Source organism: Populus trichocarpa, chromosome 11, assembly GCF_000002775.5.
Source record: "Populus trichocarpa isolate Nisqually-1 chromosome 11, P.trichocarpa_v4.1, whole genome shotgun sequence".
NCBI lineage: Eukaryota > Viridiplantae > Streptophyta > Magnoliopsida > Malpighiales > Salicaceae > Populus > Populus trichocarpa.
In genome coordinates, this window is record NC_037295.2 from 17150672 (window position 1) to 17165875 (window position 15204).

The 15204-nt window shown below is 33.3% G+C and overlaps 3 protein-coding genes across 4 annotated transcripts; 2 read left to right on the forward strand and 1 right to left on the reverse strand.

The window, feature by feature from the left end:
• Nucleotides 1–1724: 1724 nt before the first annotated feature.
• Nucleotides 1725–3593, reverse strand: LOC7470964 (receptor-like protein 49). The gene has a single exon (XM_002317573.4). It carries the CDS (start codon nucleotides 3591–3593, stop codon nucleotides 1725–1727), a length of 1869 nt encoding a protein of 622 aa, XP_002317609.4.
• A 4400-nt stretch (nucleotides 3594–7993) lies between these two features.
• On the forward strand, nucleotides 7994–10312 carry LOC7454452 (E3 SUMO-protein ligase MMS21). Its single transcript, XM_002316974.4, has 7 exons — nucleotides 7994–8202; nucleotides 8285–8356; nucleotides 8782–8892; nucleotides 8976–9086; nucleotides 9412–9551; nucleotides 9701–9783; nucleotides 9860–10312. The coding sequence occupies exons 1-7, from the start codon at nucleotides 7996–7998 to the stop codon at nucleotides 10006–10008; spliced, it is 873 nt and encodes a 290-aa protein (XP_002317010.4). The 5' UTR covers nucleotides 7994–7995; the 3' UTR covers nucleotides 10009–10312.
• Nucleotides 10313–11322: 1010 nt separating this feature from the next.
• Nucleotides 11323–14318, forward strand: LOC7470965 (uncharacterized exonuclease domain-containing protein At3g15140). Of its 2 annotated transcripts, XM_002316975.4 has the most exons (6): nucleotides 11325–11778; nucleotides 11980–12182; nucleotides 12416–12496; nucleotides 13155–13280; nucleotides 13432–13561; nucleotides 13932–14318. In XM_002316975.4, the coding sequence occupies exons 1-6, from the start codon at nucleotides 11497–11499 to the stop codon at nucleotides 14127–14129; spliced, it is 1020 nt and encodes a 339-aa protein (XP_002317011.2). In that variant the 5' UTR covers nucleotides 11325–11496; the 3' UTR covers nucleotides 14130–14318. The 2 variants fall into 2 exon arrangements, with proteins under 2 accessions (XP_052301103.1, XP_002317011.2); XM_052445143.1 differs by lacking the exon at nucleotides 12416–12496 and having other exon boundaries at nucleotides 11323–11778.
• Nucleotides 14319–15204: the final 886 nt, after the last annotated feature.

Below are 15204 nucleotides of genomic sequence, written 5' to 3' on the forward strand. Positions count from 1 at the left end.
TTTATCCGCACCTAGAAAAAACCCAGGACCTCCGGTAAACTGGATAATCATACACAAGTGGGTGAGAGATGCTCCTAACGTGTTCTTGCACTAAAATCTTAATTTAAAATAATCCGATCATCTCTTTTCCATGTAAGACAGACTTGCTAAACAATCCATGCCACCACCCTTGGCTTGAACGCATCCAGCGCACCAGACCTCCCACAATTCCATGATTTTTCTATGAATAGGATTTTCCGATCACCTTCACAACTTGGGGCAATCATTTTAAATGAAAAGATAAAAATCACTCTTACTAAATCTTTTTAAATGAAAAGTTACTTTTATAATGCCTTTTTTTCTAAATTTATTCTTATGTATGTTGTTCAAATTATTTTTTAAATTTATTTGCAAGTTATTTATTATTAATCAATATTTATCAAGTTTGTGTCATATCTTAAATCAAAAGTCTTGCAACTTAATGATTTTTTTTTTATGTTTTAATTAAGATCATTATGTTATGCTTATGTCAGTCTCTACAACTAGGAGACTCGTTGACCTAGCCATTGAAAACCAAGATTATTCCAAACATAATATTAACTTGTCAAAAACTCGTCAACTCATTTTTGAATATATTTTGATGAAATTAAAAATGTTGTGCTAGGTCTACATCGGTCTCTAATATTAGGAGATACATCGACCTAATTAATTATTGCAACCCAAACTTCGATAAAAAAAATGTTAAACTTGATGAAAACTCAATAACACATTTTTATTCTTTATTTGAAAAATAAATATTTACATACACATTAATACATAAGTAAAAAGGATGACAACAAAGTTTTACAAAAGGAAATGAACACCATTACGAAACCAGTAAAACTAAAATAAAATCAAAATGTATGATTGAAAAGTTGTTGAATTTCAAAAATTATTTTTTTCACACACATACTTGAAATGTGATAATACAATTTTATAAAATGAATCTAACACTAATTAAAAGCCATTAAAAATAAAATAAAATAAATGCATGAGTGAAAAGTTGCCGATTTTCGAGAAATAATTTTTACACACACGTGTACTTAAAAAAGCACCAACACAATTTCAAAAAATAAATCTAATACTATTGCAAATCCAGTAAAAAAGGAGAAGCATGTATAGTAACTATCATGCAAAAACCCAGGGTAAAAAGAAAAAAAAGAGAGAAAAGAGCTAGGGTCTTACCTTGGGGCTGGTTTAAGACAAGGGAGAAGCTACTATGGTAGCTACTGGTGGCAGAGATGATGGCTGAGCCGTGGGTTGGTTCGGTTTTGATTAGTTTTCCTTCTCTGTGTTTTCTCTCTTTCTCTTCAAAATTTTTTTTCTCTCCTCTTTTTTTCTCCATGATGCTACCATTGATCCCTTTGAGTTTGATCTCAACCCTTCACTATAATTGATGTTTTGGACAAAGCATGCTTGAATAGCCCTTTTCTCAATAGTTTTTGCAGCATTTCAAAGGATTAGAGCTTTGTTTTTTAGGCTGAACATGTAATATACATGCATGTAAGCGGAGTGGTGTAATTCTTGGCATTGTGGGAGGCGTGGGAGAGAGAAACATGCAGTCAAAGGTCAAGTCGAAACTATGAACAAAAGAGAGAGAACAAACCTTCACAATCGTCCATGGGAAAAAGAAGATAACAAAAAAATAAATAAATTATGAACACAGTGAGAACATTTGGAATTATACATTTTCCTTTGTACAGCGTTCATCTTCTTTTTCGATTCCGTTCATTGCTCTGGCGCCGATGATTCTTTGCCTTGAATGATTGTTCAATCAATTTACTGCATCTCTTGTTCCTCCAAAACAACATGTGACCAATGGCAACTCCCACAGGCACCGCACATCCGTATCCAAGCAAAGCAGATTTCCAACTGAACAGACTACCTGACTCCGAAAGGATGCTTTCTTCTTGTGCTCCTGGTGGCTGTTGATCTTCAACGTCATCACATTTATTGGACAATGGAAACCCACACAACCCTAAGTTTTCCTGATAGGAATCACTAGTGAAGGTAGAAAATTGATTCCCTACAGGTATCTTCCCCTCTAATCTATTATAAGAAAGGTTAAGAACCGATAGGAATGTCAAGCTTATTAGTTGCATCGGGATCGCGCCTGTGAGCTTGTTTTTTGAGAGGTCTAAGGACTCAAGCAATGTCAACTTCGAAAGAGATGTTGGGATCTCACCTATCAGGTTATTTCTAGACATGTTGAGTACATCTAGTAATTTGTGGTCGCCAATCTCTTCAGGAATCTCTCCTTCAAAAAGATTGTTTGAGAGGTCTAGGATAGTGAAAATTGTTAAGATGTTGATATTATCCATTCTATGGCCCTTGCTTGTAATTGACATCCAATCCCTATAATAGTAAGATCCCAAGTACAATAGTGACCCATTGAACTTTACCCTCATTGACTTCCATATTGCAAAGTAATCCAGTGGCAGATTTCCGGTGAAATGATTCGAGGAGAGATCAAAGATTTGAAGCATTGGGAAGTCATTTGATGTCAATGGCTGGCCAATGGGACCGTGCAATCTATTTGATTGTAGGATGAGAACTTGCAAGCTGGGAAGCATCCCTAACCAGAAAGGAAATGTGTCATTAATCTGGTTATCTCCAAGGTCTATAACTTCAAGGCATCTGCAATGCTTCAGAGAACTGGGAATTTTCCCTGTCAACTGATTCCCGTATAAGTTGAGTGTCTTTAGGCTGCAGTCTTCGGTGAAATTCCAGAGCATCAACCCAAAGAATTTATTCTCCCGTAGATTTAGTACGGTGAGAGTAGCAGCAAGAGCCTCGAGACATTTTGGAATTTGACCTGTCATAGAATTGTAGCATAGATCCAAGATTGTTAGATTTCTTATCCTGCATAATGATTCTGGAATCTCTCCAGTGAGCTTGTTCTTAGCAAGCGAGAGGAAGCTGATAGAGGGCGGTGGAATTGGGATTGATCCTTCTAACAAATTGGAGCTAAGATCAAGAAAGGTCAAGGAGCTAAAAAACGGATCAGAAGATGGTGCTTCAAATCCATTCAAGAAATTGTTAGACAAATTCAAGTAAACTAGCCTTTCAAACTGCCAAATCCATTTAGGCACTTGGCCATGGATTTGGTTGTTAGAAAGGTCGAGCTCAACCAACCTACTTACTTTTCGAAGGAAACTTGGGATTTCTCCAATATTGCAGTTGACAAGATTCAGCCTTTCAAGGTAGGGGAGGTTAAGAAGCTCGGTTGAGTTAACAAGACCAGAAAGGTTGTGACCACTGAGTTTAATGCCAATCACATGATCAGTTGTGACTCCATGACAAGTAACACCTTCCCAGGAGCAACAATCAGTGTTAGGCTTCCATGAAGTAAGCAAAGAACCCGAGGCGGGCTGGAGAGGAAGAGTGGATTCTGGTTTGGCCGCAGATAAATCCCTTTTGAGTCGGAGCAAGGCTGTTTTTTCACTGCCAACGCAACGATGGCCTGAGAAAGGGTGAGAAGAAGTTTGTGGCAAAGATGTGAAAGTAGAATTTGCTGAAGATAAGAAGGGTAGGAATAAAAAGCAACAAGCTATAATTCTACAATAATCTCTCATTTCAAGAGATAAATTTATTGTCTCGGATGTTATTGTGATGGGTCGGTGGATTTATAGAGAAAACTCCTGCACTAGCTTGATGTAGAACACTAGGAATTATTAGTTTCTTGTAGCAGATTGGATAACAAGGTTCCAAGAAACTTCTTGGTCATCTCACTGGGAGTATATCTACGAAGTAAACTGTGTTCTTCAAATTTTAAAATTTGTTTTTTATTAAAAAAATTTATATATATTTTCAGATCTAAAATGTGTTAATCTTAAAAAATATATTATTTTAATATATTTTTAAATAAAAAAAACACTTTAAATTCCAACTCTATCGATCACAGTCTAAACCGATACTAAATGAGAGAAGATGTGATATTTTGGCAGCAACTCCCTTTTTTTTTTTTTTAGTCAAGATTTAAGGAAAGGTTGCGCAATTTGAGGTGCTTTTCCTCACTTCGTGGAGTAGATTGAACGTGCAAGAACTCTCTTGAAATCGAATCTCAAGGCATGCAATGCTTGAAAAATGTTTATTTAATTTACGTACAGGTAGGTTAATTTGGAGGAATAATTAAGTTATATTGTCAAGGCTCAGAAGAAACTTAGAATAGAAGATAATTATATTGTTTGATAATTTAATTGTATAGCAAGATATCTAAAAACAATATAATATAATAAATTATATAAAATGCTTCATCATTTTCTTTAATTGTTAATTTTTTTTTTATTTTTGCTCTTTAATTACTGATTAGAAAATAATCATGGATATTCACCTTTATTATTTTCTTATTAGCAAATCTTCTTGTGAGAGAATGATAATTAATTGGTGCATGTTAAGAGTTTGCTTCGAAATTAAGAAGGTGGGAAAGAATAAAGATGGACCCGAAATTGTAAAGCAAGTCTTACATGCACAAATCTCAAATTATCTCTCAACTATGAAATGATTTTCAAGATAATCCTCAAACTAATTTTTTTCAAAATTGGATGTAAAACGTAAAAAAAAGACATTAAACCATTTGAGGTACGATAAGGCGTTTCATTTATTCATATAAATAATAAAGCACCTTAATCTTTTTTATTTTTTATTTTAGCCCTTCTTAATGTAATTTGGTACTCTTACCTTTGGGTTTTCTTTTCTGATTTAGGCCTTTAAGCACATTAACCTTTTAAAAAAAAATAAAAAACAAAAATTAGCCCTTCTTAATGTCATTTGGTCCTCCTACTTTTAGTTTTTTTTTTTTTTTAATGATTTAGGCCGCATTACAAAAATGAATCTGAAATTTAGGATGATGCAACTTAAACCTTTTTTTATCCCTTTTTAATGTAATTTGATCCTTCATTTTTTATTTTTTTTAGACCTTTTGTTCATGCATGGCCTTACAAAAATGAGTATGAAACTCCTTTGATTTAGTCCATATCATTCATTTTCTGGAGCTAAGAGAAATGCATTATTCCACTAGAATAGAATAAAATTTGAGAATAAGATATTTGAATAATATATATTTAATCATAATCAAATAAATATTTGATATAAATGTATTATTTGAATAATACAAATAAATATTTTAGGAGCCGTACGCTTGCACACGCAGAGCATTCTATATATAAAATTAGAAAATCATAAAAAAAAAAGAAGCTAGTAAATTACTTGCCTTGATTCTTGGTTTGAGTATGTATGATTTAAAGGGTATTTGAGAGTGTGGTAGCGATTACTTTTTAAAGTATTTTTCGCTTGAAAATGCATTAAAATAATATATTTTTTACATCAACACGTCAAAATGATTTAAAAACATCAAAAAAATTAATTTAAAAAAAAAGAATAAATTTAATTTTTTTTAAAAACATTTTTATATTACTTTAAAGAATAAGTAATAAGTTTGTCCGTGACTTAGGCACGGACATACTTGTTCAAGAAATAAGTTTGATAAATTTAATTAAAAAACCAATCTCAATTTAAAAATTTAAAAATGTAAAGTGAGCTTTAAAAAATAATTTTATATTACTTTCTAATATTTTTTTAACTAAAAATCTTTTGAATTTAAAACATGCATCAACTCACAATTATCTTATACTTAATTTTATTAGTTTTGTTTAGATGATTGGATGTGGTGGTATAATTTGAAATATATATTAATTACTTAGTCATTAAAATTTTGATATAATATAAAATAATTATTTCAACAAAAAAATTTAAGGTTCTGGATGAAATTTTAAGAAAGGTTTTATATTACAAGATAGGATAGCTTCCTTAAAAAAAAAAACACAAAAAAGCTTGTAGTTAATTTGGGTATCTAAAATAAAATATAATACTAACTTATCAATTCGTATTTTTAGTGTTTTATATTGTGATAACAGTTATTTTTTAAAATATTTTTTTACTTGAATATATATAAAAATAATATATATATTTTTTATTTTTAAAACTTATTTTAATATCAGCACATTAAAACGATTTAAAAATATTTAAAATAAAAAAATATATTTTTTTTAAAACGTTTCCACGCCACTAAAGCAATCGTGCTCACTCACTAACTAACTTGACTTTAGTGTAGTGGTGTTAGGCAAGATATAATGCCATTGGATGTGTGTCTATCAACACCATTATTTAACACTACTAACTTAGCATTTACTTTGATTCCTTGTTTTTTACATCAAAATTGGCCTAACACGTTTGTGATTTGTCACCTTTAATTACTTGACTTTACTCGAAGAAACATGGGCTGGATTCACTCGAAGCTGCCTTTGCTCTACCAGAGCTCTGATTATTCTCTGGTCATTTGTCTGCAATCAGAGAGGAGACCCTGAACTGGTCAAGGAATTAGTATTGTATCATAAGTAAATCTTAAAACGATATCGTAAATTGTTTTTTTTAGATTAACATGGGTGTTTGAGTCAACTTGCGCGTACCTCGATTAATCCCATGAACCCTAAAATTAACAATTATGTAAGTCTCCAATAGTCCTGAATGGCTCGAACTCATGATTATTGAGGAGCAAAACCACGGCCTAAATTGTTTTTATTATATGAGTTAGATGATTTTATTCTTATTGTCATTTCTCCAACGTGCAACAATTCTGATATTAATTTCAGAGTCTTTTGGGACATTAAAGGCTCTGGAAGAAATGGAAACCAACTAGATTTAGATAATTTACTTCCCAAATTGGTTTAACTAAAGAAAATCGATCAAAGTGCTGTTTCAAAAATAATTAATGAAACCTGATGTCAAGAAAAGCTGATGCTGTCCTCGTTAGTATTGATATTTTATGTACAGCTTTGCAGCGACAAGATCAATACCTTGTCAATACCATGAGCTTAGTTCAAGCATAAAGAAATTGATTCAAAAGTTACAAGACGATGGATTTCAACCTTCACTTCAAAATGTCGTGCAAAATGATATCATTGTTCCTTATTTGAAAGCATAATATAGTATCCTCGTCAAAGTAAAGTTCTCATATCTCAAAGTTAATATATTTATAACTGCAATTGATTTTCAATTACAAGAATTAAATAATAGATTTTATCATCAACAGTTAAGCTTTTTATTTTACGGTCAACATTATATTCTCAAGATTCTTATAGCTAATTCAATATTGATGATGTATGTAATTTGACAAAATAAAATTTATCCCAGAGATTTTATTGAGCACATAAAAATTTTATTTAAGATTTCAATAGCAACATTACCGTAGAGAATGAAAATTGTGAATCTTTGTTCTAAAGGTTTTATAATGTATTTATAGCCAATAAGTTTTGTCCTTTTGTGAAGAAAAAGAGCTGGAATGTAACTTCATATTTGTAATATTTTGAGTTGCATTGTGATCACTCATTTTATCCAGCTAAAAGATGAAGAAATGACTGGCCATAAAAGGCTTTAATACATCTAATGGTCTTAGTGGAATATAGAGTAATTTAATTTGCGTATTTGTTGAGAAATAAATCTTATATGATTTTATATAAAAATTTATAGAATTGATGGTGTTAGACACAATCATCTTTTAAGTCTGACCAGTACCAAACTTAATGTGTTTATGTTAAGCACACTGCCAAGCCCATTTGTGGCTAGGTCTGGCCAGCGCCAAACCCAATGTGTCTGGGCTAAGAACACTATCAAGCTCATTTGTGGTTGGGCCTGACAAGCACCAGACCCAACACTTAGGGTTTGGGGCATTACTAAGCCCAATCGTGGCTCGGTCTGGTTAGCGCCACATCCAACACCCGGGGCTTGGCGTGCTGGAAAGTATCTATGGCTAAGTCTGGCTAGTGCCGAGAGCAAAATTTAACCGGTGACCGGAAATACTCTGAAAAGAAGACTGATAAAAAATAATATAAATTCAAGGAAATAAAACCTCTCGATTCCTCCGATATGATTTAATACGTCATCGTTTCCACATTCAACAACACGTCACCGTTCCAATTTATGCGAACCACAGCACTTTGCTCTTCTAATCTCCTTTCCCTCCTTATTTCTCCCTCCAAAAAACACACTGCCCGGCCACTAACGAATCGGATCCTATACATGGCATCAACCTCCGCTCCTCGCGGCGGCGGCGATGTTCCTTCCGCCTCCGGAATAATGACAACCTCTGCTTCGATGCTCTGCTCGGAGAACCAATCTCTCATCGTTGTAAGTCTCTCAAAATCCTCACTTCGATTCCAATTTCTTAAACCCACTTTTGAAACCCTAATTTGAATTGGCTTTTGTACAGGAAATGAGGAAGGTTTTCAATATGATGAAGGAGATCGCAGTTGATCTTGAGAGAGAGAACGAGTCTGCAAAAGTACTTTTTTTATAAAAAGAAAAAAATCTTTGCTTTTGTAAAGAGTTTGATTTTTTTTTCAAAAAAAATTGGGGATTTTGGGTATCTGGTTTTAATTAGTAAAATTGTAATTAAGGTTTTATTTGGAACTTCGTGATGTAAAATGGGCTCTGCTTTGATTGTAATTAATTAATTAGAGGGAGTTATTTGCTTGATTTTTAACTATTTAGTACTTTAGTGCTTTTGTTTTAGTAGTTCTTTTTGGCTTCATGTAGATATCTTTCTTGAAATTCAGTTTGGGATTTTGGATATCTAGCTTTCGCTTTGAATGACAAAAGATAAAAATAAAAGTGTTTGGAGAGGGCTTGAACTTCTTTGTGAATGAAGCTGATCTTCTGTTTTCTTTGTAACTTCTTGAGTTTATTGATGACTATATGGAATTTTAGGTGAATGAACTTGAAAACACTGTTGCTGAGTTGTTAGCGACTTATGAAGATTGTACGTATCAGACTTCTGCAATTGAATCTGTTGGTAACACATACCAGCCTGGGGCAGAAGTGGGTTTTTGTTTTCGGTTGATTTTTAGTATTCTGGTTTTCGCATGTTGTCAGACTTACATTGGTTTGGTGTTTGAATGCAGCTAACCGATTTCAAAAAGTTGCTTAACGATGAGTTTATGAAGTTTAAGGGTAATAAATCCTCAGCCCCACAGAATCATCCACTACTGCGTCAATTTCGAGAAGCTGTCTGGGTACATTTCCTGACATTAATTGATTTTGACTTCTTTCCTGCTTTATTGCACTTTGCAAAGGCATCACATGACTATTTTCTAGCAGTATCATGATCTTCAGTTTCCTGTTAGTTTTTGAGATCAGTGGTCGAATCATTAAGTGGGGGACTTCATCCGCACTCTGCTGCATTAATATAATGCTGTTAATTACTTGATTGTGGTTTGTTGATGTCACTGAGGCCTTGCTTAGTGAGCTCAGTGTAGAATTCTTGGTTTCTTGATTCTAGATGTGTTGTATTGTGCTTAACCACTGGTTTTGGTGTTCCATTTTTGTCTTCTCCTACAGAATGTTCATCATTCAGGACAACCAATGCCGGGTGAAGAGCACGAGGACATTGTAATGACAAGTACCCAGTCCACCATTTTGAATATCACTTGCCCATTGAGTGGAAAGCCAATTACTGAACTAGCAGAACCAGTTCGCGGGTACTGTATGTTTACTTCAAAATATCTTCCTATAGCAGCCCAGTTAGAATAATTAAAATTGCCGAGTTGTTTAAGATGGAAGCTTTTGTGGATCTGACCTTATTTCTTACGTTTCAAAACTTGTCATGTTTACTATTTCCCTGGTCTAGTGTGGATTGCAAGCATGTGTATGAAAAGAAAGCAATCATGGGCTACATATCCCTAAATGCACAAGCCAAATGCCCCGTAACAGGTATCCCATAGTCATCTGTTTTATTTTGTGAATTTGATGTACGAGTCTAACTTTTGACCATGGATCTACCTCTCAGGCTGTCCCAGGTATTTGCGGCAAGATAAAGTGGTCTCTGATCCGCTATTACTTGTTGAAATTGAGGAAATGCGCTCAATGAGCAAAGAAAATATGACTGCTACTCTGGTAGAAGATTTCACAATGACAGACGATGAAGAGGAGGATTGATGAGAGCACCTGCTGCTAGAACGTTGTCGTATTCCTATCAGGATTTTGAACTAGCTACTACAGCCTTCGCTTCAGGAGTTAACTGTGTATGTATTGTTTTTAATTCAAAGCTTGTGCTAATTCATCTTTCCCAAACATGTTTCTCTCTTGCTTGCAAGTAGTTTACTTGCTATAATTTGCTGGTTAGAATCATGCATTTCTCTTGTTCCATGTAATTCCTGCGATGCTGCAGGAATATGTATTATGACTTGAATTTCTAACCAGTCTTGAATTCAAATCTAAGCCTGAAACTTTTCTTCATCAACCTCATCTTCAACTCCCACCTGTGATCCCAGCAATGCAAAAGAATCCAAATCAAGCACAATCATTGGAAAATGATGTTCAATGTTGTATTGACGTATAACGAGCAAGTAATTCATTTGGATCCCCGTGTAAAGAAACAAGTAAGAATTTTTTTCATGTTTTTCTTGGCACCATTCTCCTTCACTTGGATACACTAAGCCCCAAGCTCAAATCGGGACGAACCAGCCATACTCCAACATTTTTTTCTTTTATAAAAAAAATTAGAGTTAATATTGCTAAACATGAACTAATTAGCGTTCATCAGAGACCTAAGGATTCAAGCCTGCCCTTTAAAAGCTCAGCTTTCTATTTTGCAAAAAGAGAGCAAATTTAGCTTAAATGCAAAAGACAAAGCACCCATCATAAATTGGTAAAAAAATACACATCCAAACCCAAGAAAATGGAAAAACTAATCCAATAGGACAAGCATATTTAGCTGCTAGTTAATTAGAACAAGCAGCTCCTAAATCTCGAGCACAAAACCTTGTTTCAAGTTAACAAACAATGGAATTGAAAGCTTATAACTCAAAACAAAAATGATCGAGTAAATTCCATGTAAATTCATAGTTAGATCGTACTAAATCTTACTTTTTTGGGTTTTTTTTTTAAATAAATGTATGGACTCGTAAAAAATAATAAAAATTATTTTATTTATGTTTTTTTTTAAGTAGTTCAAAGAAATAATTAATAAAATTATACTAGGTATTTTTATATTATGAACATTATTTTAAGATCTAGATTGGTATGATTGACTAATCTGGAACGTGGTTAATTTAAAACTTAAAGTGCTCCTCGTTAAAAAAAATCTTGGTTAAATTAATTAAAAACTCGAATTGATGGAGTAATATAAATAAAATTTAATTATTAATCCGTTGATTTAAAAAAAATTAAAATAATATGATTTTAATTTTTTTAAAATTTTTATTTTTAAATCAACCTAAATTCTTCCTTACAATCCGTAAGCCGGTCAATCATGAACTCAAAGGTACAACGCCAACCTGAAAAGAAAGGCAACATCCTCTATCCTGGAGGACCCCTCATTACCCCCAGAATTTTACCTGCCAAATCATCCATCTCGTTATCCTGACGCCCACAAACCCAAATCCCTTCCTCTTCGATTCAAACCTTGACACTCACCAACAAAACATGTCCTTCCCTAGGATTCCTCTGTCTAGGGTTCCTTCATATCTCCACAACAGCAACAACTGCTTTCACCTTCTCCACCCGCCCTTTATCCCGGTATCCAAAACCCCATCATTACCCACTTACCAAACTGCCCGTACATACACTGATTTCAATTCCCAAACACAAACACAACCCCCTCTTTCACTACCCTCTTTAATACCTTCTCCTCCTGTTAATAATCCCAATGCCACTCATAGATGGAAGCCTATGTGCTTATATCACACACATGGCAAGTGTACTAAGGTAAAGTTTCAAACTTTTCAACTTTTCATTAGCAATTATTACATTTGCTGGTTTCCAGTGTTAATTCTGTTGAGAATTAGCTAAACTTAGATAAATAAGTGCTAACTTTTGTGAGTTTCTATTGTTAATTTTGTTAAACTTGTGAAAGGTTTGGACTTTTGAACTGTGATTGGTAATGGGATTTTTGTGGTTTATATTCAGATTGATGACCCTGTTCATGTAGAGAGGTTTAATCATGATTGCTCTAGGGATTTTCAAGTGAGTGCTGCTGATTTTGAACGAAAAAGGCCTCAAGATTTTGACTTTTTCTTGGTGTTTGATTTGGAAGGGAAAGTTGAGATTCTTGAGTTTCCTGTACTGATAATCGATGCAAAAACTATGGGTGTTGTCGATTTGTTTCACAGGTTAACACTCTTTTCTTTTTAAGGCAACATCTAATGGTTTGTTTCTTTATTGTCTAAGTTAAATTGAAGAGTTTAGATATATATGAATGGAGTTTCTCTAATACTGTAAATTATTGCACCGTAAATGTTACATTGTTAATGGTGTTTGTTTGGGACAATCGTAAATAAATTGGCAGCATGATCTGTGAGTTTGCATTGTTTTGTATTCTTAAAATTTCTTTTATGCTTTACAGGTTTGTAAGGCCTACAGCAATGAGTGAGGAAAGAGTAAATGAATATATTTACAACAAATATGGAAAGTTTGGAGTTGATCGGTATGATGCCCTTTCTGCTTTTCATGTCACAATTTATGATTAGCAGAGCCATTTTTAGCTTAGGAAGCAAAATTCTGATGGTCACAAAAGCGTCTAGATGATTTTGTGTAGTTCCTCCTTTACCTGCACATACTATTTTGACGATTAACAGCTGCAAACTGATTATTTTATATTTATTGGTTCTCAATATATCTAAGATTAGTCATAGCAGTGATGTTGCTGCTGGATACTAAATGGGCTGTGAAACCAGCAATTTTCTGTAGTTAGTTTATGCATGATTGATGCTGATGACTGGTTGTAGCTGTCTTAAGAACATAACATGTTTTGTTTTGGCAAATCAGTAGTATGTAAGCTCCTTTGAGTTATATCAGCCACGTTAGCTGCTTTACTAATAGTTTAGTGAATACAGTTCTATGATGCTATTAGCAACGTTAGCATCTCCTCTTGACCTCCATGCTTCCACCACCATTGGCAAATCTACTAATGTTTTTCCTTTTCTGGTAAATACACCTCCATTAACTTAAATTTTCCTATTGTATTATAAGTTATTCTACATGGAATGAGTTTGGAATAGCAATGATTCATCTTGAACATGGTCTTAGTTTTCTGTGTCTGGTGGAAAATTGATCCGTCTTACAATAGTTTCTTGCATTTGCAGTGTGTGGCATGATACAGCTCTCCCATTTAATGAAGTTCTTCAACAATTTGAATCATGGTTGACGCAACATAATTTGTGGGAAAAGACTCGTGGTGGGCGCCTTAATCGAGCAGCTTTCGTAACTTGGTGAGTCTATCTTTAAACCAATTGCGTTCCTAAGTAGACATATTGTGAAGGTGGCAAAGCCCACCCTCAAAATAATAAAATAGGCATCTTGCTTCTGGTTTGTGAAATAATATCCACTTGGTGACATGTCTTTGTTCTGATCTGGTATCAGTGGAAATTGGGATGTGAAAACACAGGTCCCTCATCAATGCTCCGTGTCCAAGTTGAAGCTCCCCCCATACTTTATGGAGTGGATCAACCTGAAAGATGTCTATCAAAATTTTTATAATCCAAGAAATGAGGTATGCAAATTGATTTTTTGACTCTTAAGGTTTCATAACACATCATTCATAATTCTAGTCACGAAAATTACGATCATGTCTGAAGAAAAGGATTTTTATGTATTTACATTAGGTTTAATGCTGCTGACATCCAATACAAACCAAGCCAAAAGTTTAGAGCATAGATCTGAATTTGCTTTCATTTTGCGAACTATCTTAATAATTTTTCCGATTAGCACTTGCCATTCTGAATTTGCTATTTATGCTATCAACTATAAATTAATCATAGTTTTGATTAGTGTTGGGTACAAGTGACCCCCTTCATGATTATTACTGGTTGATGGCAATTATTCTTTCTTTCCTTATGTTTAACCTTCATTATTGATGACAGGCCAGAGGAATGAGGACAATGATGTCGCAGCTTAAAATACCAATGGTGGGAAGTCACCATCTTGGTCTTGATGACACAAAGAATATAGCAAGAGTCTTGTTACGGATGCTAGCTGATGGCGCAGTTTTGCCGATTACCGCCCGGAGGAAGCCTGAGTCACCAGGAAGTGTTAATTTTCTGTACAAGAATCGCATATAATGTTGTTGGTTGTAGCTCTGCAACTGTTTTTGTAAACCTTTCTTTGTCCATCATGAAGTTGTGAGAGCTGAGTATTCCTTCAAAACTTAGGGGAGCAAAAAGATTAGCACAAGAAAGAGAACAGTGCACAGGCCAACAACAAATCATTTACACACGCTTGCTAAACATTCCAACATTTTTTCTGTTTTATTCTGTTTGAAATGGCTGATATATCTTGATCCAGTAAAAAAAAACCAAAAAACACCAGAACAAATTTCATTACGCTCTAAATCTCAGCCCTTTCTAAAAATTCCAGCCGGAACGTTTTGGTTTTGTTCATGTCAAAACATTTCCGGTCAAATTTTTTTTTTTTGTTTTTAATTTTTTTTTTCTAATTTCATTTTTCAACGCTTGGTTTATTAGAAATTGAATTTTATAATTTATTGTGATTTTTGTTTTTGTGATTATCTCAATCTCATGACTCTTGTCATATATTTGATGAATTAATCCAATAACTCAATTTTTTTTTATCTATTTTTTAATTAATTTTTTTTTTCAATTTCATCGTTCAATTTTTTCAACATTTGGTTGGTTATGAATTATATTTTGTTATTTGTTTTAGTTTTTTTTATTAAATTATCTTAGTCTTATGACCAAGGTTAAGTGTTTTGCAAGTTAACCAGAGCAAACTTAAAGTCATTTTATGATTTTATGACTCAAATCAATTTAATATATTGTCATTTCAATATATTTTTTTAAAAAATATTTTAAATTTTTTTAATTAAATTATAATTTTACCTATCATTCAAGTTGTTTTTGGATCTGTCGATCGGTCATATTATGTTAACTCTCTCATTTTTACTAGTATTTAAAATTTAAATTACATAGTTTTAAATTAATTTATTTTTGAATTTAAATTTAAATTATATTTGTTAAATATATATGTATAATAGTATAATCCCAAAACAGCACCTAAATACTTTAAAATCAAAATATACTTTTCTATTAAAAAAACAACATTAATCGAAAAAAATTGAGAACCTTGATTTCAACTGCACGTCACTATGTTAACGGAAAAAAAACCTTGGGACTTGAT

Excerpts from the sequence above, each read along its gene's own strand:
- LOC7470965 (XM_002316975.4), top strand. The coding sequence starts at position 11,497 with ATGTCCTTCCCTAGGATTCCTCTGTCTAGGGTTCCTTCATATCTCCAC. Across the intron at positions 12,183-12,415 it reads GTTGTCGATTTGTTTCACAG|GTTTGTAAGGCCTACAGCAA; the intron begins GTTAACACTCTT and ends TATGCTTTACAG. Across the intron at positions 12,497-13,154 it reads GGAAAGTTTGGAGTTGATCG|TGTGTGGCATGATACAGCTC; the intron begins GTATGATGCCCT and ends TTGCATTTGCAG.
- LOC7470964 (XM_002317573.4), bottom strand. The coding sequence starts at position 3,593 with ATGAGAGATTATTGTAGAATTATAGCTTGTTGCTTTTTATTCCTACCC.
- LOC7454452 (XM_002316974.4), top strand. The coding sequence starts at position 7,996 with ATGCGAACCACAGCACTTTGCTCTTCTAATCTCCTTTCCCTCCTTATT. Across the intron at positions 8,357-8,781 it reads GAGAGAACGAGTCTGCAAAA|GTGAATGAACTTGAAAACAC; the intron begins GTACTTTTTTTA and ends ATGGAATTTTAG. Across the intron at positions 9,087-9,411 it reads AATTTCGAGAAGCTGTCTGG|AATGTTCATCATTCAGGACA; the intron begins GTACATTTCCTG and ends CTTCTCCTACAG.